Consider the following 24,502-nt stretch of genomic DNA (forward strand, 5'->3'; position numbering starts at 1 on the left):
ACCTGTCTTGCCTTGTAGCATCCAGCCCTTCCTAGAAACAGCACACTGTCCTCTCTTCAAGGAGCATGTTTATTCAGGGCCATCATAAATATCACAGCCTCTCCTCAAGAGTAAACCTCAGGTCCCCAGATCAAGCCAAGTCCTTCGGGACTGGCAGGGAGGCAGCTCATGTGCTGCCGTGTCCAAGGACAAGAGGATGGCCCTCCATGTGGAAGGCTGGCCTGCCCTGGCTTTCCCCCCTAATTAGGAGCCAAGGGGGACCTACCTCTCTCGATGGGGAGACACTGTCCCCTAAAGCACCCCGATAGGTCTGAGAACAGAGAATGGACTCAGTTGAGGCCTTGTTCCCCCGCTGCCAGCAGGGGAACCGTCTGGGCTATCAGAGCTCTGCCGCGCTAGACAGCCGTGCTCAGCTCCCGGATGCAGCCGCTCAGGGGACGGGCCCTGGAGCGTTATGGGCCGGCCGGGCTCATGCTGCAGCTACAGGCGCAGCCTCTTGATGTCCTCGCTGCGGAAGTCTATGCGTAGAGCCAGCACCTGGCGCACTTCAGCAGGCGTGAGGCGCCACGTCAGCGGGCCTGAGTTGGCACCCCAGTAATCTAGGATCTCAGTCACCTGTGGGGAGACCACAGAGAGTCAGCAAGGAGGGCCCAGCCCGAGGGAAGGCCTGGGAACCCCACCAGAGGCAGAGGAGGGGCGCTCAGGAGGAGGTGGCCTGCAGGGCTGGGCTGCTGGTGGAGACCCAGGTTTCGTCTCTGCCTCTCCTCTGAGTCACCTTTCTCTGGCAAGACCAGGGGAGCCCCACATACCCGCTCCAGATTGAGGATCGTGGCCATCTGGGAGAGCCGGGCAAACTTGTCTCGGATGGTCCAGGTGGTCACCGTGGTGAGGTAGGCAATGAGTGACCTCAGTTCCTTGTCAAACTGCAGACCACCGAGCTGCACGGGAACACGAGTTCAAGGCCTGGCCCTCAGGCCAAGCAGCACCGGGCCCCAGCTTTGCTCAGTGCTTGGCTGTAAGGCCAGCTGGGACTCGGATGGTGCTTCAGTTGGCTCTACTGCCTCAGGGCAGGACTGAGCCTAGATGCACAGGGCCTGGGGGTAGCAGAGAGGGGATAGACTGGTCTCCCTTAGGGAAAACAGTAGGGCGGAGGCCTGTGCTCTCTTTTCACATTACCCGGTTGAAGGTGGACTTCAGCACCACTTTCTCCAACTCGACTGCAATGAGGCTGGTCATGAGGCTGGTCAGGCTGTCATAGATGACTGGGGACAGGCCGGCCTGCACACACAGGCTGGACGTCAGTGGGAGTCCCACCTTGCCCCTCTGCCTCCACACGAGTTGTCGGGAGTGCTTCCACAGCCTGGGGCTTGGAAGGGCATCCAGGGTTCCCAGCAGGAGTGTGATGAGAAGCCTCGGGCTGCTCATTTGGGCAGAGGTGGGTAATTCTACAGATTGGTCCCAAGAGCCCTTGCTCACCTTGAACTCTGCCATTTGCTGCTCCAGATTAAGGATGAACTGTTGAACCCAAGGATCATTGGCCTCATAGTCATTGAATTCTTCCTATGTCAGGAAGCAAGGTGGGTCAGCAGGGGCTTCTCCAAGGACCATTCACCCCTACCCCACTTCCAGTCCTCTAAGGAAACAGCTTCTGTAGCTTGTGACTCATCTAGCCTAAAGCCAGCTTAAAACCAGGCTGGTAGAAACTGCTGTTTCTGCATCACACTTCTGACCAGCAACTGAAGCAGTGGCCCAAACAACATGGTAAACCTCCTGGCAGTTTACTCCCTCTTGTATCTCATGTTCTATAGGAATGAAAAGATTGTGTATACATGCTCAGTTGTGTTTGACTCTTTTGTGACCCCATGGACTATAGCTCGCCAGGCTCCTCCATCCATGGGATTTCTCAGGCAAGAATACTGGAGTGGGTTGCCATTTCCTCCTCCAGGGGATCTTCCTGACTCAGGGATCGAACATGTGTCCCCTGCATTGGCATGCAGGTTCTTTACCAACTGCACCAGCTGGGAAGCCATGAAAAGATAAAGCTAGAAAAATCCCAAGATGTGGGGCAAAAAGAGCCTCAATAAAAGAGAATACATCAAGGCAAACTCCTTTTAGATGTCTTTCGGAGCCCTCTGACTGCAGGAACAACCTATTACTGGGAGGAAGCTAGCCTTCGAGAGTGAGGGAAAGGAGCCTGAGAAACACATAAGGTACAGTCTGTAAGACAGCTCCACTGCTGGGGGTCGGGGAACGCGGGCTAATCCTGGGCTTGACGGCTGTCTGTGGTCAGGCTGACCTCCTCGATGTTGTGGGAGACAGAGAGGAAGGTGTTGATCCAAGGCTGCACCTGCGGCTTGATGGCTGTGCTGCTCAGCTCTGTCAGCCCTTCCTGCAGGATGAGGGAGAGACGCGTCAGACACGGAAGGCACGTGCCCCATCCCTTCCCTTTCTCCCGCTCCGTCCATCCTTTGTCTGCCAGGGCATCCTCAGCTCGGAGCCTTTTCTGCAGGCCCTCTCTGAAGTCTAACAGAATGCTGATCCAAGAGGCCAGGAACAACCTGTTCCTTTCGAGATATGTCCTGAATCAGGTCCAGGCCAGAGATGAGGCCATGGGCTTGGTCTGATTTCGGAGCACCTGGTACCAGGCAGAGCCTTCGGCTAAGGCCAAGCAGATCTGAGTACCCACGTGGCTCGTTTCTTCTGAGCAACTTTCTGAGGGTTCCTGGCACTGTGGAGGCCGGGTGGAGATTCTAGAGGACCAGAATGCCAGCTTGTCAACGTGACAGCAGCACTGCTGAAAAACCTTTAGTCTTCAAGGGACTCGCACAAGTTCAGTGGTGGGCACTCTGCTCCCTCATGACTCCTCCCCACCACCCCCATTTCCTTATATGCATGGAACCCATGCTGAGTCAGTAATGATAGTCTCAGAGCAAGACACAAGCCCAGGACTGGGGCTCACCTGCAAGAGGTCTCGGAATTTGCCGGATACAGCAGCCAAGTCAGAAAGGCAGCTGTCAAACTTGGCCTGGGCCTGCTCCCCTCCAATGCCTTGGCTGAACAGCTTGGTGCAGTCACTCTAGGAGAGAACACCCAGCCATCAGGCTTCTGAGCCCAGGGAATATCATCATGAGCCACAACTAAGATTTAAGTGCTTACTGTGTGCCAGGCCCGGTTTCAAGCATTTTACTTTTATTAGAGTATTTTTGTTATGAAGTAAGTACTATTATTATTTCTGTTGTATAGATGAGGAAACTAAGGCACAGAAAAGTTAATAATTGGCCTAAAGTCACACAGCACTAAGTCATGGAGCCGGGGATTACAGCTCCAGAGCACCTGTTCCTAAACCCCACACTGAGGCTGAGTAGTAGAGAACGCACAGGGAAGCTGCTCTGGGTTGCCAGGAGCTGCCTGCACTTCCTATAGCCTCCTCAGAGTTTGTGCTGTTTTGGCTACAGCGGGAGCAGCAGTGAGGAAGAGCTGCTAAGGGACCAAAATCCAGCAGACTAATTAATATTACAGAAAAAGTCAGGAACACAATCTAACGTGCCGTGACCTAAAAGCAATGGTGTCAACCACCCTGTTGAATACTTACGATGTGAGAGACACTATGCTACTGGTCCTTTGTGACTATTGCTCTTATTCCATTTTAAGACCTTTTCGGGGTGAATTCCTAAGCTGGTCCAGTTTACAGCAACCCCCCAAGCCTCCCTAAGGAAGCCCACCAGCGCTGAGGCCCTCTTCTCGTGTCTGCTCCTGGCCTCCTCAGGCGGCCCAGCCCTAAGGCCAGTGCTCAGCATCAGCCTCAGCGCAGAGCCCCGTGCTTTTGCAGCAAAGCGCCTTCACGGGTACCAGTGCCTGCTGGGGAGGCGGGACCCTGGCTTCCCTTCTCTCCCAGAGGCAGTGTTCAGGAGCGGAGGGGAGCTGGGCTCTTTGTTTTCTAGTATTTAACAAAGTAAATGCTCCATGCTGTTGTGTAACTACTAACACAATCATTAACCACCACTGCATGCCGCTCAGGTACCAGGTGCTTTATATTCTTGTTTAATTATCACAACAAACCTGTGGGGCAGAGACCATCCTTCCTGTTTACAAGAGAGAAAACTGAGGCTCAGGGAAGTTAGAGAACTTGCCTCAGGCCCCACAGCCGGCCAGTGGTCAAATGGAGACGTGAACTCAGGGGTAGCTGATTTCCAAGCCCACGTAACTTCCATCGTTATATGGCCTTCCTTTAAAAAACGATGACAACAACTGGGTCTCTACAGGGTTAAGTGAACCCTATATCATATTTTTTTTGGCTGTGCCACTCAGCTTGTGGAATCTTAGTTCCCTAATCAGGGACTGAACCCACGCCCTCACAGTGAAAGTGCGGTCCTAAGCACTGGACTGCCAGTGAATTCCCCTCATAATCATTTTTATCTCAAAACTTATGGAGGACTTTACTATTTTCATAAAGTGCTTTCAATCCTGTCTTTATTTTTATTTTTTTTAACCAGGCTTCCCAACAAACCAAAAGCAGGGCCCCATGGAGATCTGTATTTCATTTCATCGATGAGAGAACTGAGGCTCAGGGATTTGTCCAAGGTCACATGCCAACTGTGTGCTAAAAGAGCTAACCTAAATTCTCATCTCCCAACTCATGGGTCATAATCTTCCTGTAGTTCAGAGATGCGCTGCTACCATGTCAATCACAAATGAATCCCCTCAGTACTCTGAGGAAGAGCTGACTCAGTGCCAAGAATGCCATGGCCCCAGCAGAAGCGCACAGGGCTCACTCTCAACGGGCAGCATGGGAAGGCTGCGGAAAGCCAACAGGCAGGGTCCCCTTTACCTCTAGTGTCTTTTTCAAAGTGGAGATGTTTTCGCTGCAGACTTCCACGTTGTTCAGCGTCACCTGGGAGACAGGACAGAAGAATGTCACTTCCTGCCCACTGTTGTTGGTACCCACTCCTGAGGCTCACGACAGCTCAGGACCACCCTCAGCACTGTCATCAGGCAGGGGGCTCAGGTCTCAGCGGGCAGAATGGTGAACCAGGCTCGCCCTTTCTCCTGGGCCTGACAACAGAGAGGCAGAGAAGCTATCTGACCTGAGGTAGTGATTCAGGGTTTCAGGTCTTTTTGTTCCATGTGTAGGCGTACAAGTCTGGGAGAAGTCCTGGGGCTCCAAATCTCCAAGCCAAAGTCAGTGATGCAAAGGCTGTCACTGATTTAAGAAATGCTTCTTGAGAGCCTGTTACCTTTGAAGTATTTTCTCAACCATTAGGTCTGCGGCTCTGCCAAATACCTTCTGCAAAACAAGTATTGCTGACCCCTGAACAACACTGGGGTTAGGGGCACAGTAAAAAGTCAGCGTATAACTTATAGCTGGCCCTCCGTGTCCACATCCGCATGTGTGCTAAGTCACTTCAGTCGTGTCTGACTCTTTTAGACCCTGTGGACTGGAGCCCACCAGGCTCCTCTGTCCATGGGGTTCTCCAGGCAAGAATACTGGAGTGGCTTGCCATTTCTTTCTCCACAGGATCTTCCCAACCCAGGGATTGAACCTGCGTCTCTTATGCCTCCTGCATTGGTGGGCAGGTTCTTTACCACTAGCGCCACCTGGGAAGCCCATCTGCATCTGTGAATCTGCATCCATAGATTCAACCAACTGTGAATCATAGAGAACTATAGTATTTACTATTGAAAAAAATCCATGTATAAGTGGATCTGTGCAGTTCAAATCCATGGTGATAATACAGTCAACTGTATTATCAAGCCAGCTCACAGGTGGAAACAAGACTCCTAAGAGGGTGAAATGACTCAACAAGGTCAGTCAACTCTTGATTCAGCAAATATTTAAAGTGCCCACTATGTGCCAGGCACTGTGGAAGGTACTGGGAAGAAAGTGGTTAACAGAAAAAAATTCAGCCCCTTGTAGAGTACTCCTGAAACAAAGTTGATAATAAATGTCAGGGAGTGATAAATGCCACAAGGAAACACACAGCAGAGGAGGAGGATAGCAATTCAGCGAGCGACAGGCCACAACGCTAGAGCCAGGGTTAGAATTTAGGTCTCCCCACTCCAGGTCAAGGGCTCCTTCCTTCATAATTCAACTCCTTATGAGCTTGGTGCAGAAACACCAATCATAAAAAGCAGTGTGTGACAAAAATGATAATTAAGGTAAAAACTGCTATGGCCATTTAGAGGAAAGAAACAATGTTTTGGTCTGAGGCACTCCAGGAAACTCCATGGCAGAGTCAGTAACTGAGAGGGACTTAAGAGGCTAGAAGATAATTCTGGAGAGAAAGGTGAGTGCATTTCTCCACCCCCACCAGCTTCCTCTAGTCCACTATCCTGTTTGATATTATCTTAATGGTACTTAGGATTATCTGATATTGTCTTATTTGTTTCTTGTTTGCCTTTCCCACTAGAATGAGAGCTCCATGAAGGCAGGGATCTAGTTTGTCCAAGAGAACTTTCTTGAGGATGGCAATGTTCTAAATCTGAACTGTCCAGTACAGTAGCAATAACCATGTGTGGCTATTGAGCACTTGAAATGTGGCTGGTGCAACTCTGCAACTGGATTTTTAGTTTCAAGTTAAATATCCACACCATACTGGGCAGTGCAGCTCAAAAACCTACAACAGTGCCTGATATATAGAAGTTTCTCAATAAATATTTGTTGAGTGAATGAATGACTGTCTTCTGGAGAAAGGATAACAAAGGCAAATGCAGAGTGGCAGAAAACTCCAAAACCTGTTTGGGGACCAGGAGAGCTGGGGATAGATGTGCAGGGAAATGACATGAGGTGGAGCTGCAGAGACGGGTGATGCCAGCCTGGGGCTTGGGTGCTATGCTGTCCTGGACAACGGGGTGGTGCTGAGGAATATGTAAAGTGGATGAACACTATATGAGCACAGCTGTGGTTTGGGAATACTGATCTAGAAGCCACTGTGTGGGGAAATTAGAGTTTGAGACAATCACGCTGCCCTTGAACGGGTATGCTGGTGCCATGACCAGGAAGGCCGAGGTGAGGGAGAGAGGAGCTGATGTTTCAAGAGGTGAGTTGGAAACTTCAGGGTTTCTGGAGGAAAGCAGCTCAGAACCCCAGGGATTGAGATTAGGATGTCCCTTTTGTCTTCCACAAGAACACTGCCCTTGTCAGCGTCCTGCACCCAGTGCTGGAAGGTCATGCTGCAGACAGTGCTGCTAAGGCTGCTTGCACGGTGGATGGGTGACACTTGAGGCATCCCTTTTGCGTGCCACAACTTGACACAAGGCCACCAACATCACCAGCTTCCAGAGAAGTAACTGCACTGTCATGACAGCTCAAGGGTGGAAGCCACAACATAAATGTTTCCAAGGCATTTGAGGGCATAAGAAAAATGTCATGAGGGGAAAATGGATTTGGGTTCAAATGGTGTTGATTTCAAAGTTTCCTTGTACTGACAGTCCTTCTAAGTATGGATTCACTGGACTTTTCCCAGCTCACAGTGGCTGATATATCAGCACTGTCGGGGAATTCATCTTGACAGCCAAATAAATCAAGGTGACATAAGAAATAGGCCCTGTGGTGGGAGTGATGACACTTTAAGTACTTGGCATCAGGAAAACTAGAAAACTGTCACCAAGCATTTAGCATCACCTTTTCTTGTCGGCCTTATCTTCTGGGCCTCAAACAATGGAGCTGTCTGAATGGGAGCTGCAAATGTGTGAACACACAGCAGCCAGCCTACTAGGGACTTGTGGAGCCAAGGGATGCAAAACAGGACTAGAGGGACAGATGTGTCAGATTCAGGAGGCCTTCAGCAAAACGCCCAGACAAAGATGTCTAGTTTTGATGTGGTAGGTAGTAGGGAGTCATTTCTGAGCAGAGAAGTGAAAGAATGAAAGTAAGTTCTGTGAAGAATGAAATAGAATGCAAATAAAAGAAAAATTCAAGTCAGTTCATGATTATATGAAGCTGGTTGCCAGAAATGTTGGCAAAATTCTCTAAAGATACAGAGGCAAAAATTTCTTGGAGACGATCCTGGTTTTTTTTTTTTGGCAACAACCATGACAACCTAAATTGACAGGAGCCACGCTCAGGGAAAATATTTTCAATGACAAGGAGAAAGTAGGGCTGCCTGAACAGACTTCATTGGATCTGTCTGAGGACTGGTTACTGTGGGTTTCCCTTGCACAGGAACAAGGTAAAAATTAGCATGTTTAGGCTTCTGTCTCTGAAAGCAACATCTCAACTTGTTTGGTGTCATAGTTCCCCTTAAGAATAATAAAAGCTTAAGAACCTTGCTTCCAGAAAAAAAACACATCACATTTTTGCATCCCCCCGCAGGGTAGTGTTCAGAGACTCCATCTGTGGACTGTTGTCGACTGAGAGTTCGACTGTCAGATGTTTCCTTCAGGTCTCTGAATCCCAGGAGCCAAGAAGAGTCTGGCCAATGCGGGGAGGGAAGAATGACCCCTCATAGCACTGTACCCACACATGCCAAGAAAAGCCTGACCACAGGCCCAGGATTCATCTGCATTCTTTTGGACTCATCACAAATTGTTGTTGCCCTGTATGAACCCTTTCATCCCCCCGTACTTCTCGCCCAGCTATCACACAGCTGTCATGCTGGGTAGTAGTGCTTGAAGAAGGTCACCTTCCTGAGGAGGCTGAAAGCCTAAGAAGTGTGCCAGGAAAGCAGTTTGGTAGGCCTAATGGGTCAGCCCCCTCCCACGCTGTGGGCCATCCTCAGAGAAGTGGTCTGGGGGCTGGCACAGATGTCGTCCAAGCCTGGTACTCAGTGGAGCCTTGAACAGCTGGGGGTGCTCCTGGGAATGGGCGCTGGGGAGCTCTGAGGCACTCAGCCTTCCTGGCAGGAACAGTACATGTCCTGGCTCAGGCTGCTCCGAAAGAGGTTCCTGGGTGAGAAATGGTTTCAGAACCCTCTAGAAGGAGCCTTCGCTAAAGGAGGGATTTTCCTTCTCTGCAGACACTGGAGAAGTCTCCAGTTGGCGGCTGGTTAACTGTCTTAGCCCAGCCCCTGCCTGCGGAGCTGCCTACCAGGAAGGACAGCTTGGCCTCGTCGGTGCTCTCAATGCCCTTGGTGTCGAACTTGCCCTGCTGGAGGCTGCTGTGCATGATGCTCACGGCACTGGTCACTCCGCGCTGGATGTCCTGCAAGGTGGTGGCTGGGAAGCCCATCCGCAGCTTGTGACACAGGACGTCCCTGGGGGCAGAAGGGCACACAGGGACTGGCAGCATGCAACCTGGCCTCCAGGACGGGTGCACCAGTGGGCTCACCACCCCGAGCCAGCAGTGTGAGTTGCTCTTCCCAGGGAACAGGAGGCCCTGAGCAGTCAAGGCATAAGAGGCTGCAACCCCTCAAAGGCACTGATGTGATGAGCACACACAGAGCAGACTGACCGACTCTTGACTCCCTATGAGGCTGTCACTGAACAGCACTGAGCTCCAACACGCTCAGGAGGGAGTACGGCTCGGTGAAGGCAGCACCATGTAAGAGTGGAGAGAACAGCTTGTGAAAGTCAGCCTCTACTCCATGTTCTACCACTTATGAGACGTGTGATCTCCCTGAGCCCAGGGTTTCTCATCTACAGAAGAGAGCCAATGGCTCCCCCCTCACAGGGTCGCTGTCAGGACTGAACGTGAGCAGGAAACTGGCACAGTGCCTGCCTTGTAGCAGAGGTAAGTGTCACCGTTAACATCACAACTGCTGCCTTCATCTGAGGCCCCTGTTCTCTTTCCTTGGTCTGAGGGCCAGAAACTCCTCCAATCCAGTCCAGGGAATACAGATGTGGCCTATAAGGTAGCTGGGTGCTGTACAACTGCCTGGAGTCAAGGATGTGATGCTACGGATAGGAGCTTATATCCTGTATAGAACTGAACTTGAATCATAAGGGAAAAAAAGGAAGAAACAAAATGGGCCCCAGGAATCCAACATGAGGACCTTTCCGCCTCCCAGAGAGTGGAAAGGGTGGTGGCTGTACCTGAAGTCAGACTCCAGCTCTGTGGTGGCGAGGTTGATCATGGCGCAGAGGCAGTCGATGCTGGAGCTGGACAGGGCCCGCCCGATGCACTTCTTAACAATGTAGAAGACGTCATCCACCATGCTGGATGTCAACTGGCCCTTCTCATAGGTGTCCAGGGCTACGGCCTACCCCAAAGGCAGATTCCCCAGTAAGGGCCCCAGTTCTGTCACAGTTCTAGATGTTTCTGTACTTGTGCTTTTCCTAAAACAGCTTATTCTGGTCACAGCTTGGAGTGGCTCCTCCTTGCTAAAACAGTTCACTTTCCTACTGATCACCAATGTTAGGAAACTAAGTATTTAGGGCGTCTGCCTTGAGAATATCTGGTATGCAGGATATAAGACACCAGGGGAGGCCCATCTTCTCCAAGGCTCCTCACCCACACACTGCTAGGGAGGCAGGGGACAGAGAGGCTCCTGAGGAGCTGAGGTGCTCTTCCATGACCCTTGGGAAAGAAGTCCCAGCTGGGTCCATGAAGAGCCCGATCACCCCAAAGATGCCATCTGACCATTCAAAGCAGTACCCTTAGTCAGCATGCCAGGGTATTCTCAAAGCAGGACCAAGAAATACGACATGCCTTGGCCATGGCTTTCAGCCTGGCTTCCTGGAAAGGATGCCCCATCTCCAAGGGGGGTTCCCTTTGTCCTACCTTGTTGACAGTCTCCCTCATGAAGTACTCCTCCATGGTGATATATAGACCAATGAGCTCCTGCATAGTGCAGCTCAGTAGGCAGTTATTGAGGAGTTTGTCCAGGCACTTCTGGTGCTCTAGGAGATAGCCAAGAAAGGAATACTCACTCTTCTTCCCCAAAGGAAACACAGTTTTGTTTTAGGTCCCTTTCTAGTCTCTGTTCCAAATCTGTACATAATGTACATGGTTACAATCACAGTACTGATACAATTCTGTATCCTGCTTAAAAATTACATCATAAATGTTTCATTGTTTCTATAGTAGTTTAGTTTTTCTTTTTAGCTTACTGATCTTTAATGACTGTGTGATATCTTATGTTGATAGTCCATATTTTTTTAAACTACTGTTTTTAGACAACTGCATTATTTCCAAAAGTTTTGGCATTATTAGAGATAACTGGAAGTCACAGTAATTGGAGATTGCAGTTTTTAGATTTTTCATTCTATAAAAAGTGCTGTCCAACAAAATTTTCTGTGATGATAGAAATGTTCTGTATCTGCTGCCTAATGTAGTAGCTGCTATTAAGTACTTGGAATGTACTTAATATGATTGAGGAACTGAATTTTTAATTTTATTTAATTTTGTGAAAAGTGAAAGTATTAGTTGTTCAGTCTTGTTTGACTCTTTGTGACTCTATGGACTGTATGTAGCCTGCCAGGCTCTTCCTTCCATGGAATTCTCCAGGCAAGACTACTGGAGCGGTTAGTCCTTTCCTTCTCCAGATCTTCCTGACCCAGAGATTCAACATGCATCTCTTGCATTGCAGGCAAATTCTTTATCATCCTGAGCCACCAGGGAAGCCCTTATTTAATTTTAATTAGAATTTAAATAGTTACATGTGGCTTGTGGCTAATGTATTAAACAGCACAACTCTGAGCATACATGTCATTATTAACAGCAATAAGCACCAAACTCCAATGAGCTCATGTCCTCCTTTAAACACCAAGTCAGGGGTTTTACTGGTGGCCCAGTGGTCAGGATCCTGTGCTCCCACTGCAGGAGGCGTGGGTTTGATCTCTGATGGCGAAACATGATCCCACAAATCTTGTAGCAATGCCCAAAACAAATAAAAAAACCCAAACTACCAGGTCATAAAAATAAACCCCTTGCCATGCATTATTGGTACAAGCCATGCAGACTGCCACAGATGCTGAGTGAGTTTCAGGTCTCCAGTTAAGAGAATTCTGTATATACTCAACCAGCAGGGATTAAACAGTCTTCTTAAAAACCTGGAGAGTCAGTGTGTCAGTGAAATAGGACAATGGCACACCTTTTTAGTCAACATATGTATTCCTTCAAAAATTGTGACTGAGGGAACGGGGAGACTGAGGGAGGGAGTGAAAGGTTTTCTCAATATTATACTTTAATACTACATGAGGTGTAACTTATATACCATAAAATTCAACCATCGTATATGTGCAATTCAATGATTTTTGTTTTCAGTAACTTTATATTTTGTAACAATAGCCACAATCCAGTTTTAGAATATTCTTATCACTCCTTAAAGTTCCCTCATGAAATTATGTATATTTTTTTGTTTAATCAACCTACCTATCTATCGTGTGCACATATTGCCTACTTAAACACCAGTCCCTAAATCTGAGCTGGTGAGGAAGCAGGGCATGGGGAAAAGAGCAGAGGAGACTCATTGAACCACTCTTGCCTTTAGCCTTTTTCATCTGTAAAATGATTAGATGGCCTCGAAGACCCAGTCCAATTTTAAAATCTGGTAAGTCCAGATTTCCTCCTGAGAGTCAATTTGTCCACCGATCCCCCCCAGAGACTAATAAGCCCCAATTATTTCCTCATTAAAAGAATCTGTGACTTAATTGGTACAATACAGACCCAACTATACCCTGACCCATCCCAGGGAACATGGGCAACACCTTTTACCTTGTTTGACTTCTTCTGAGGCCATGGAGTCCCCCACCTCAAAATCTGAGCTGATCCTTTTCCTGAGGAAGCGTAGGTACAGCTCACTGCGGGCATTCATCAGGGTGACCTCAGTCAGGATAGGATCCAGTTCCCTAAGACACGTGGAGCAGAAAGCATAAGCAGGACACTGGATTCCTTCAGATATAAGAGCTACAGGGCAAACAGTCCTGAAGCCCCCCTCCCCCAGACCCAGGAGGGTCAGCTCTGCCAAATGGTCCTTCTGGCTCTGCTGGCCCAGTTGTGATCAGAGACAGTGGTCAACCACATGTTCCATTTACATGTTTCACCTGAATTATTCACCTCCTAAAAATTCTGCCAGAGTTATATAAGAGATTGGGAGATGTATTTTTATTTTTAGTGTAATAAGCTCAGTTGTGTCCCACTCTTTGCGACTCCATGGACTGTAGCCTGCCAGGCTCCTCTGTCCATGGGATTCTCCAGGCAAGAATACTGGAGTGGGTTGCCGTTTCCTTCCCCAGGGGATCTTCCCGACCCAAGGATTGAACCTGTGTCTCCTGCATTGGCAGATAGATTCTTTACCACTGAGCCACCAGGGAAGCCCGTATTTTTGTTAGTGGCTTGAGTAAAAATTATCTATGCTTCACGTAAAATAAATCATGCTTCCCTAACCCCTCATGTAGCTGTGGTGGAATTTTTTAGGATACATCCTTAAACTGTGTCCCACACTCATCACCTATCTAAATAAAAAGCCAAATCAATCTTGGAAAAAAAATGTTGGAGGACTCACACTTTCCAATTTTAAAACTTACCGCAAAGCTAACAGCAAAGAAGGCAGTGTGGTTTTACTGACATAAGAACAGACATATAGATTAATAAGAGTACAGATATCTTGACATTTATGGTCAACTGATTCGCAACAAGAATGCTAGAAAGTATATAGTCTTTTCAACAAACTGTACTAGGATAACAAATAGCCACATATAAGCAATAAAGTTGATCCCCTCCCTCACATTTTAGACAAAATTAACTCATTTTCCACACTGACGTCCAAGGGATCTTTTCTGGACGTAAATCCGGTCATATCGTAATCATGAGTTTTCCACAGCTCTTGGGATACAAACACCAAACGGCCTGACTGACAACCTCGCTAGACTCATCTCATGGCAGGCTCTTTCCAACTCCCTGTCCTTCAGCTGTACTGGCCTTCTTTGGGTTTTCAAATACACGGAGTCTTTGCACATTTTCCCTCTCCTCTACCTGGAACACATTTCACCTCTTATTCCTATTTACTCTTTTTTTTATCTTTTTGGCTGCACCACACAGCATATGGAATCTTAGAGACTGAACTCATGCCCCTGCACTGGGAGCACGGAGTCTTAACCACTGGACCACCAGGAAGTTCCTCTACTTACTCATTTAAAAAGAAAAAGAAAACTTTTTATTTGTTTCGTGTAAGGGTATAGCCAATTAACAATGTTGTGATAGTTTCAGGTGAACAGTGAAGGGACTCAGCCATACATATACATTTATCCATTATCCCTTTCTATTTACTCTTAAAGTTTCAGATGTAAGATCATGTCCTCAGGATTCCTTTCCTTGCACTTCATCGGCTTAGGTTATATCCCTTTATTACATGTTTCCTGTACTCTATGCTCAGTATACTGTAATGATTAACAGCACCAACTCTAGATTCAGACTGAAGCATTGGTAATGATCTAGTATTCTTGACAAAACACAAATATGTTATATGTACGCTTTTGTTTGTATGCTATATTCCATTCTAAAAAAAGAGTCAAAGATAAAGTATTTTTAAAATGTAAACCACACAGTAAGAGAGCAGCCTCTGAATGATACTTGATTACCAATTCAAACTTCCATGAGGTGAAGAAAAGAGGATTATTACCTTGGTTCTATTTTTTCTGATGTAGAATTTCTCATCAAGTTGCTCTGGACATGCCGAAACTGCAATATACCACAGAAATGAGAATACTCTTCCCCTCCCTCCTTCTATCTGCTTCCTGCTGGTCCCTCCAGACTTCTGGTATAAGAATGTTTAGATTTAGTTTAACAGACAAGCTAAAAGGAGGCTCTCAACGGGAGGTGCCAAAGATTTACTTTTGATTTATATGCTAATGTTTACCTCTATTATTGTACTTAAAAGTGATGCTAGTGGTATTCCAATGAACTAATGTCTAGTCTCCTAGAGTTCTAGAAATAAAACTATATGGGGTTACTCCTATTTCTAAGTTCTATTCTTATTTTATCTGCTCAAAGGAATGGAGAAACAAAGTTCTGAAAAAGCAAATGTTACCTTCAGCCCTTATTTTGTCAACAAAGGTCTGTCTAGTCAAAGCTATGGTTTTTCCAGTGGTCATGTATGGATGTGAGAGTTGGACTATAAAGAAAGCTGAGTGCCAAAGAATTGATGCTTTTGAACTGTGGTGTTGGAGAAGACTCTGAGAGTCCTTTGGACTGCAAGGAGATCCAACCAGTCCATCCTAAAGGAAATCAGTCCTGAATATTCATTGGAAGGACTGATGCTGAAGCTGAAACTCCAATACTTTTGCCTTCCTGATGTGAAGAACTGACTCACTGGAAAAGACCCTGATGCTGGGAAAGATTGAAGGCGGGAGGAAAAGGGGACGACAGAGGATGAGATGGTCGGATGGCATCGCTGACTCAACGGACATGAGTTTGAGTAAACTCTGAGAGTTGGTGATGGACAGGGAAGCCTGGCGTCCACGGGGTCGCAGAGAGTTGGACACGACTGAGCGACTGCACTGAACTGAACTGATTGTTATTTTATCTGCTCAAAGAAATGGAGAAACAAAGTTCTGAAAAAGCAAATGTTACCTTTAGCCCTTAAGGAATGGAGAAATCAGAGACAAAATTACTTAACGTTGAATAAGACCTTAAGAAATCAAATTCTCACTCAGTCACCAGATGGCAATGCTGCACATTCTGTAATTGACAAGTGGTTTAATGTTTCTGTTGTGTTCCTTTTAGGAAGCCCTTTCTATTTCCTTCAGCCTTGTACTGAGGCCATCATCACCTTGACAGCACCTTGCATCCAAAGTAAGCTGGGGAGTGGCAGGATGCAGGCCAGTCTGCATTTGACATTTTTCTCCTACTTGTATCTTTTTTGCACTCCCCACTCCCTTAGCCTCCCTGCCCCTGATTTATTCTATTCAGTGTTGCCAGCTAATGCTGCTTCCAAACCCCCTATAAGCTTCCCCTGCTCACCTGCTGTTGGTAGTCCCTCTGCTTGATGAACTTGTCTACCACCTTCTCCACCTGTCTGTCACATTCCACCTGCAGGTATTTTATCAGGGTATAAAGTCTGCCTGGCCCATAATATGTTTCCACTATTGGTTGATGGGTCTCCACAATTCGGGCAATTCCTAGAAGGGAGAAAGGGAGACAGCGGGATTCCAAATGTTCTTCCCACAGATACACTCCTTTCTTCTAGGACTGACTTGGGGTCTAACTCGACCCTTTCTGGCTGTTTTACTTCCCCAAATGAACACAAATGGTTCTTATTGGTGTCAGGAATTGCTAAGCAAATCTGTTACCTATGCACAGCGCTTGGTAAACTGCAGGCATTTGATAAATTATACTGACAGTTTCTACAAGAGCATCTTTGGGAATGAGCATCACTCTCTCCCCTGTCATTTTTTAGTTAAATCCACTCTTGGGAGTTTTATTCTCGAGGACTAGGGAGGACAAAACATCTGAGAGACTCTAATCTTTGAGAATCAGATACTGAATTGGGAAGTTAATTCTCCAATAAGCCAATATATAGCAAACCACAGGATTAAAGTAAAGGCATCAGGCTGGTGAGGAGAAAAGAAAAGCTAGGATGCAGGTGCTGGAAGTGTCTGCAGTGGAGAAAGAGGCTTGCCTTCAAACAGAAGAGTGAGTGTATCTGCAAAGATGACTGCAGCTCTTCGATCACTCATGTCTGTGCCTAGAACCAACAGGAGGTTCTCCTCAGCTTTACTGGCCACCTGAAAAAGTAGAAAATCCACACATACTTCTTAGACCAAAGGTTAGCCTCAGTTTTTCTAAAAGACCTCCCATTGGCTTTTTTCCCCATGTTTCTCTTGATGCTAGAAAGCCTAGATGGCACAGAGGAACATCCCTTGGGGGCTGTGGGCTGTCCAAACCTCAGGCAAGACAAAGAACTTAACACGATAGTTAACTCTTCTTCCATTCAGAGGGATTAATAATGCTTTCCTTTTCCTTGATACTACCTACAGCTGTTAAACTGGGGAGAGAGTCCCAAGTTACAATAATTGTTTCAAAGAATAACTCAAGAGTTATTATTAATGGTGCTCTGTTGAGTAGGGGACAGAATCTGGGTACTTCTAAGGGAATTTTAAGGGATCAACAGTAGAAGCCATTTCCAGGTTTCAGATAACAAAGTACTGATAAAAAAAAAAGTATTGATAGAAAAGTACCATAAAGCAGTTACATTTCATTTCTTGTTAATTAATTTTTAGAATGGGTAAAACACACTTAAACATTCAAAAGGAACAAAGGAGTGTTGGATGAAAAGTAATTCCTTTTCTTATCTATGTTTCTTGGTCTCCTAAGTTTCCTCTTGAGAGGTGACCACTGTTAACTGTCCCCAAAATACCCCATGTTTATGTAACACACAATCTTTACTGCCACTCTCTCCATTTTCAACATGAATGATGGCACACTGTTGTTTAACTTAGTCAACCACATGTTCGAGAGTAAACTGTGTCTGCACATATGGAACTGTCGCATTTTCCTGAATGGCAAAATAATGTTCCATTACATAGAATTGGGGGATGGGGACAGGATGCACTGTGACACACACTTAAAAAATAACAACTCTGTGCTCACATGCCTACTAATATTTGCTTCTCCCCAATCTAAGGCTGGGGGGAAGGTGAGCGGAGACTAAACTGAAGCCTGTTTTTCAATTTTAACCTTAAATGACCTCACCTGCTTCATCTCAATTTTTGAGCTGCAAGCCTGGGGCTTTTTCCCCTCCAAGTCTTATTTTGAGACTCAAGGCTGGTTGTTGTTGTTGTTTAGTCGCTAAGTCATGTCCAGCTCTTCAGTGACCCCATGGACTGTAGCCCACCAAGTTCCTCTGTGCACGATTTTTCAAGCAAGAATACTGGAGTGAGTTGCCATTTCCTTTTCCAGGGGATCTTCCTGACCCAGGAATTAAACCTGCAACTCCTGCGTTGGCAGGTGGATTCTTTACCACTGAGCCACCAGGGGAGCCCTAAAGCCTGGTTAGGAGTCTAAAAACCACTAACCAACATCTCTGAATGCTCTTAAGAGAAGCCAGTCCCTGGTTAACAGCTTGGAAAAGGTGATTCAACTTGTCAGAGAAATTAAATCTTAATTTTCTTATGCTTTCACTTGGTATGTTGGAATATATCAGTAGCTGTCCAGGCCATGCCTGGTACAAAGTAGACTGGTAACAGTAACTGTTGAATGAATGCATGTATCCAGTCCTGCCAGGATACAGCAGAAAAGGGGATTCAAGTCCAGAGGTAAAAAAGTATCCACAGAAAATGGATCCATCCAGTGCCCCGATTTGCAGGCAGAGAACTGTACCATTATCCTGCCAAGCAATCAGGAGCCATACCTGCTTGCAAAGATATTCTGAGAACTTGCTTAATCCCTCCTCATGCAAACCCAGCAGTGGGAAGATCTTGAAGAAGCGTTCCACCTGGGGCAGATCCCCTTCCTTTGTGGCAATGGCAAACTTCTCTGTGACAATGGCTTTGAGACGCTGCTCAGCTTCCTGCAGCAGTTTCAGGTTGGCATCAATCATGCTGCCTGCACAATGGGGAGAGCACAAATGACTATAATAAAATTCAGTGTATGATAAATGTCATGAGAAAGGTGCCCACAAGTCACATTTCTGGTTGAAGTAATCAGAAAAAGCTTCCCAGAGATGATATCTTGTTTCTCACAGATGGGCAAGATTTTGATTTCTGAGTATGGGGTACATACATTCTAGGCAAGGGGAATGAAAACAGCAAAGCACTGGACACAGAAAGATGAAGAGTATTTGCAGAGAACTGCAAGCAGTATATACACTGGTTTAAAGAGGAACTCAATAAACGTGTACAATGAATGGATGTATGAGTGAATAGCATGAAAAAAGACTAGAAAGACAAGAGTGGGTGGAGGTCATGGAAGGTCCAGGACAGAAAGCTAAAAATTTAATTTTATTGTATAAACAGGCAATATGGTCCAGTGTAACGGAGGACAGAGGAACAGTGGATCTGGATTGTATTCTTTTCCATAAAGTAGGAATAACAACCTTTGGCCTGGGATGGTCTAGGACCTATACTGTGTGTAGTACCAGACAAGAAAATTTCCCAATTTTCCTTTTCCTGATTCAGACTGCCTAGTTCAGATTACAGATGCTTGCAACTAAACTAGAAAGCAACAGTTTGGGATGCCAACCTTCTTTGCCCTGTCGGCTGAGCTCGATGACTGACTTGTCTAGGCACAAGTAGCGATGAATGTGGGCTGCAGCCTGCTCATAATCTTCATTTCTCAAAGCAGTCTGAACTCCATCCATGCAGAACTTCAGGTCCAAGATGTCATCAGCTCTCTGAATGGCTTGATAGAGGCGATTCTGCAAAAAGATTTGTTGCTTAGAAACAACGTCCTATTCTTTCAAAAGCATCTCTCCAGAAGGTAGGGAGTTTCAGAGGCTGAAGCCAAGTAACCAGAGGTCCTTTACAGCCTTCACTGGTAAACTAAAAAACATTACCACTACCACTCACAAAATTTGTGGATGATGGTCAATACTACTGACAAGTATCACACAATTTTATTTATGTGACCAGTCATTTATTTTAATAAGGCAGTAGTGGAGATAATCCATATTTATATTTGGCTTATATTGTTGAATTTATAACATAATCACAGTGCATTGACATTTTGGGAACATGACATTGCAATCCAATTAATAATGTATGCATGTTGATGTCTGGTAGAAACCAATCCAAAGCAATAACTCTTCAATTAAAAATAAATAAAATAATGTATGCAAGATATATGGGAAGTATTTTTGTTTCAAATAAGCAAGAATGAGGAATTCCCTGGCCAGCCAATCCTTAGGACTCCACACTTTCACTGCTGAGGATGAGGTTTAATCCCTGGTTAGTGAACTAAGATCCCACAAGCCACACAGCCAAACAGCAAACAAACAAACCAAAACCCACAACCTAGATCCTGTGTTGTTCAATACAGTAGCTACTCTCCACCTGTGGCTATTGAGCACTTCAAATGTGACTAATCCAAATTAAGATGTATATGAATAAAAAACACACTGGATTTCAAACTTAGCACAAAAATAAAAAAAGGTAAAAATGTCTCATTAATACCATTTAATAGTAATTTCTGAAATAATGGGTTAAATAAATGTTTCAAAAAACAGTCACTGGGAAGTTTTAAATTACATATGTGGTTCATATTAGACTTTTTCTTTTCCCACCTGAATGACTTTTATTTCACTTTCTTGCCTAACTTCTCTGGCTAGAACCTCGAGTACAATGTTGAAAAGCAGCAGCAAGCGCTAACATCCTTGTTTTGTTCCTGATCTTTTGGGGGAAGCAAATAGTTTTTCACCAGTAAGTATGATGTTAGCCCATCTTTAACATCATAAAGATGCCCTTCATCAGGGTGAGGAAGTTCCTTCTCTTCCAAGTTTGTTGAGTGTTTTCATCAAAACAGGTGTTTAGTTTTGTCAAATGCCTAGAGTCTATGAGATGATCATGTGGTTTTTCTCCTTTATTCTATCGATTTGGTGTATTACATTAATTGATAGTCTAAATCAGTCTTGCATGACTGGGATAAATTTCACTTGCTCATAGTATAGTCTTTTTTAATATATTGCTGGATATGATTTGCTACTGTTGTTGAGGATCTGTATGTCTATATTCATAAGAGCTATTGGTCTGGAGTTTTTCTGTGATATCTTTATCTGGTTTTGGTATCTTGCATTAGGTTTCTATTGGATGGTTCTGCTCTAATTTCTAATGTGGTGGCTTCTCTACTGCCCTCTACTAACTCAAATATGAAAAGCTCAGTGGGATTACCTTGGCCAGGTCAAGCTGACGGACTTTGCTTGACACATTCTCAGCTAGGTTGCAGGTAAAGGTGATCATTCCAGCCAGCTGCTTTGCATCTCCTTCAATCAACTGTAGGTTTGGACTGGAGACACACATTGTCAGTACGCATATCCATAGGAGTAGATGGTAAAAGAGATGAAAAAACACTTTTGCAGATGGAGACTATGTTTTCTATTAATAGTTCTTTTGCGTGAGCATGCTTGCTTAGTCACTTCAGTCATGTCCGTCTCTTTGAGACCCTATGGACTGTAAGCCTGCCAGGCTCCTCTGTCCATGGGATTCTCAAGGCAAGAATACTAGAATGGGTTGTCATGCCCTCCTCCAGGGGATCTTCCCGACCCAGAGATCAAACCCACGACTCCTGCATTGCAGGCAGATTCTTTACCCACTGAGCCACCTGGGAAATCATACTTCTTTTGTATCTCCCCACAACTCTTTGCTCCATTCACTCTATTCATAGCTTTTTCTCAAGAGTGTTTTACTGAAAACTCAGGCTTATATTGAATAGTAACTTAATTTATGGAGAAGGCAATGGCACCCCACTCCAGTACTCTTGCCTGGAAAATCCCATGGATGGAGGAGCCTGGTAGGAGCCTGGTAGGCTACAGTCCATGGGGTCGCTAAGAGTCAGACATGACTGAGCGACTTCACTTTCACTTTTCCCTTTCATGCACTGGAGAAGGAAATGGCAACCCACTCCAGTATTCTTGCCTGGAGAATCCTAGGGATGGGGGAGCCTGGTGGGCTGCCGTCCATGGGATCGCACAGAGTCGGACACGACTGAAGCGACTTAGCAGCAGCAACTTAATTTAAATAAATACAAAAGACAGCCCTAAATAAGTACTGCCAAAGAACTACAGTGCAGAATCTCCCAATTGCTAAGTGAGCATAAAATGCACTAACCAACAATCTAAGAGGATGATGAAATCAAAGCTATTCTTATAACTAGCAAATATACAAAATACACAAAACAGGGGCTCTCAAAATTGAGCCATACATCAGAATCACTTGACATGCAGGTTAAGCTAGAGATTCTAGAGCCCCACCCCTAGAGCTTTTGGTATAGTAGGTTTGGGGTGAGGCCTCAGAATCTGCATTTTTAACAAGTTTCCAAAGGATGTTGATAATTGCTGGTCCAAGGACACTTTGAGAACAACCTAACCACACCCTTGGGTATTCACTTTACCTGGAGGTAATTCTCCTTTCCAATTTAAACTCAACTGTCACTGTATAACATAAAGTTAGGAAAAATAATAACTTATCCAGTGGACCCCAGTGGAATTTAAAATAGCTCTTGCTGAGTTGAAGACTCACCCCATCCGGTGGAGGGTGACCATTTTACTTTCAATGGTGTTTTGCTGCTCCAAAAGAGCATCCAGCTCTCTCTCCACCACTTTCTGAAACAAAGAAACATCCTGTCACTAGCATGATCAGAAGGAACCTTAAGAGTTATCTAATCTAACTACTTAGCTGAAGAGTAAATCCCATTTCAAATGTCTTCTTTCCTGTCATTAAGCTCCTTAGGGCTTTAACAAATAATATTTCATTTTTGCTGTTATCACATTACATAATAATTGATAGCTTAGGTATATCTCATTCCAGCTAGGAGATGAACACAACAAAGAGACAAAATAAACTTTTATTCGATTTCATTAGCATAGTGCCTAACATAGGGAGGCATTTAAAATATAAAGGCTCAAATAAAGAAATGAAACTTCTAAAGTGGCAGTTATAAATAGTCTCTTCTAGTGTATAATCAGTACCCAGAAGCAATAAATAGAATTCTCTCTCACCAGTCAATTTTTCATTTACTTTAACTAATGTAATCTTCTTATGCTTGAGTTTCTTCATCTGCAAGATAGGGATAGTACTATATACCTCTTACAGATGTTAGGTAAGCCAAGCGAGGACATACGTAAATACAAACACAAAACTAATATAGTTCTGTCTGTAAGATTGACTTAATCTTTCCCCCCAAAGCATTGATTAACTCAATGAATGCAAGCTTAGTACTGAACTTAACAAAGCACATCTTGCTGAAAAACCTATTAAAAACCGCTGGAGCTGTTGTAAGTCAATATTTGAAAATTTTGAAAAGATACCAATGACCATCCCTGCTTCAGGCCGAAGCTGCCTTCTGTGCTTAAACTTCATAAAAGTTTGGTTTAGGGAACAGCTACTAAACTATTAGATCAGAGCTTAGATCTTTCTGCTGACCGGCAAGGAAGCCGGCTGGCAGTCAAAAATGTATTCACATCAAGTCACACAGAAAAGTCAAGAAGGCTGCAAGGAATGTTAGAAAGCATAAAGCCCACACTCCTCATTTGATATCAGGCAGGGCTAAGTACAGCTTCCCTGGTGGCTCAGTGGTAAAGAATCCGCCTGCAAATGCAGAAGACAGGGGTCAGATCCCCCATCCAAGAAGATATCACAGGCAACAGAGCAACTAAGACCCTGCACCACAATCACTGAGCCTGTGCTCTAGAGCCTGGGAGCCTCAACTACAGAGCCCACCACCCGGCAACTACTCAAACCCGCCCGCCCTAGAGTTGTGCTCTGCAAGAAGAGAAGCCACCACAATGAGAAACTCCTGTCTCCACAACTAGAGAAAGCCCAGGCAGCAACTGAAGACCCAATACAGCCAAAAATAATCCGCCTGCCAATGCAGGAGATAGGGGTTCGATCACTGGATAGGGAAGACAATCTGGAGAAGGAAACAGTAACCCATTCCAGTATTCTTGCCTGGGAAATCCCATGGATAGAGGAGCCTGGCAGGCTACAGTCCGCAGGGTTGCAAAAGAGTCCGACAGGATTTAGCGACTAAACAACAAGGGATGAAGTGACTTGTACAAGATTAGACAGTTGTGTCTTAATCTTAAAATCTAAAGTTTCTATAAAGCCCTGAATTAACCTGAAACACTAAAACTACACTCTTAAATCATTCCCAACAGAAGGAAGTCTTAAAACGCTTCGAGTTTATTTGCAATGATTTCTCCCAAATGAGATAATGAGGTAAGAGCATTTCAAATTTTTTAAACTGCTAAGTCGTTACAAGAGAGCCTTTCTTCCTATTTTGAAAAGCAAGCGAGTCGGCGTCCACTCCTCAAGTCTAACTTTACTCCGTCGGAGAAATCTGGCGATTAATGGCCAGGGAAATCAATGGGGGAGTGCGGGCAGATCGCCTAGGTAACAGGAAAGCATGCTTGAGGGCGTGAGACCGAGTAAACAGCGATGTCAGGTCGCCCCAACTACACTCAATTACACGCCTGGTTCTCGCGTAGGTGCTTTTTTGGTTTCTTGGCAAGAAGAGAACTTCCCACAGCCCGAATTTCCCACTGACGGCTCCTAGGCCCACTGCCTCCGCGTCCTCCCAGAAAAAGCAGCTCAGCTCCCCCACCTCCTCGCCGCAGAGCCGTTCGTACACAGCTTCCAGCTCCTGCAGCTCGGTCAGGGAGAGAATGAGCTCGGTGGAGATTTCTGAGCAGCTGCCTCCTCCCACCCCGTCAGGCCGCGGAGGCACGCCTGACAGTTTCTGAGGGGAATCGAAGTCTGCCATCTTCGTCCCCATTCCTCGCTTCCGGCCCCGCGAGGCCCCCTCCTCGTTGGCGCACGACGTCTTTGGGGCTGCCCATAGAAGTGCCTAATAAATTTGTAGATTTTTTTTTTTTTAATGTCTACTTTAGAAAGTCAATTCATTCCATATTCTCCTGGAAAAAATGACGGCAATAAAGAATATTTAAATAATTTTCAATGCGATGTGGAAGCAAGA

The 24,502-nt window shown here is 45.6% G+C and overlaps 1 protein-coding gene across 2 annotated transcripts; it reads right to left on the reverse strand.

Moving 5' to 3' along the window:
- Positions 1-51: 51 nt before the first annotated feature.
- COG4 (component of oligomeric golgi complex 4) lies at positions 52-24,318 on the reverse strand. Of its 2 annotated transcripts, XM_081508776.1 has the most exons (19): positions 24,131-24,318; positions 22,048-22,130; positions 20,701-20,815; positions 19,058-19,232; positions 18,228-18,421; positions 16,497-16,602; positions 15,839-15,996; positions 14,499-14,557; positions 12,593-12,726; positions 10,658-10,776; positions 9,970-10,136; positions 9,026-9,191; positions 4,829-4,891; positions 2,960-3,076; positions 2,297-2,389; positions 1,477-1,560; positions 1,177-1,278; positions 810-938; positions 52-615 (listed from the first exon to the last, which is right to left on the reverse strand). In XM_081508776.1, exons 1-19 carry the CDS (start codon positions 24,299-24,301, stop codon positions 481-483), a joined length of 2,370 nt encoding a protein of 789 aa, XP_081364902.1. In that variant the 5' UTR covers positions 24,302-24,318; the 3' UTR covers positions 52-480. The 2 variants fall into 2 exon arrangements, with proteins under 2 accessions (XP_081364902.1, XP_081364903.1); XM_081508777.1 differs by lacking the exon at positions 4,829-4,891.
- Positions 24,319-24,502: the final 184 nt, after the last annotated feature.

The sequence above is a fragment of the Giraffa tippelskirchi genome, chromosome 7, assembly GCF_054371585.1.
Source record: "Giraffa tippelskirchi isolate mGirTip1 chromosome 7, T2T-mGirTip1v1.2.pri, whole genome shotgun sequence".
Lineage (NCBI taxonomy): Eukaryota > Metazoa > Chordata > Mammalia > Artiodactyla > Giraffidae > Giraffa > Giraffa tippelskirchi.

Coding starts and splice junctions, on each gene's coding strand:
- COG4 (XM_081508776.1), bottom strand. CDS start 24,301: ATGGGGACGAAGATGGCAGACTTCGATTCCCCTCAGAAACTGTCAGGC. Junction 16,603..18,227: donor CAGAATATCTTTGCAAGCAG/GTATGGCTCCTG, acceptor CTACTTTTTCAG/GTGGCCAGTAAAGCTGAGGA. Junction 9,192..9,969: donor GAGCTGGAGTCTGACTTCAG/GTACAGCCACCA, acceptor TTCTGCCCCCAG/GGACGTCCTGTGTCACAAGC.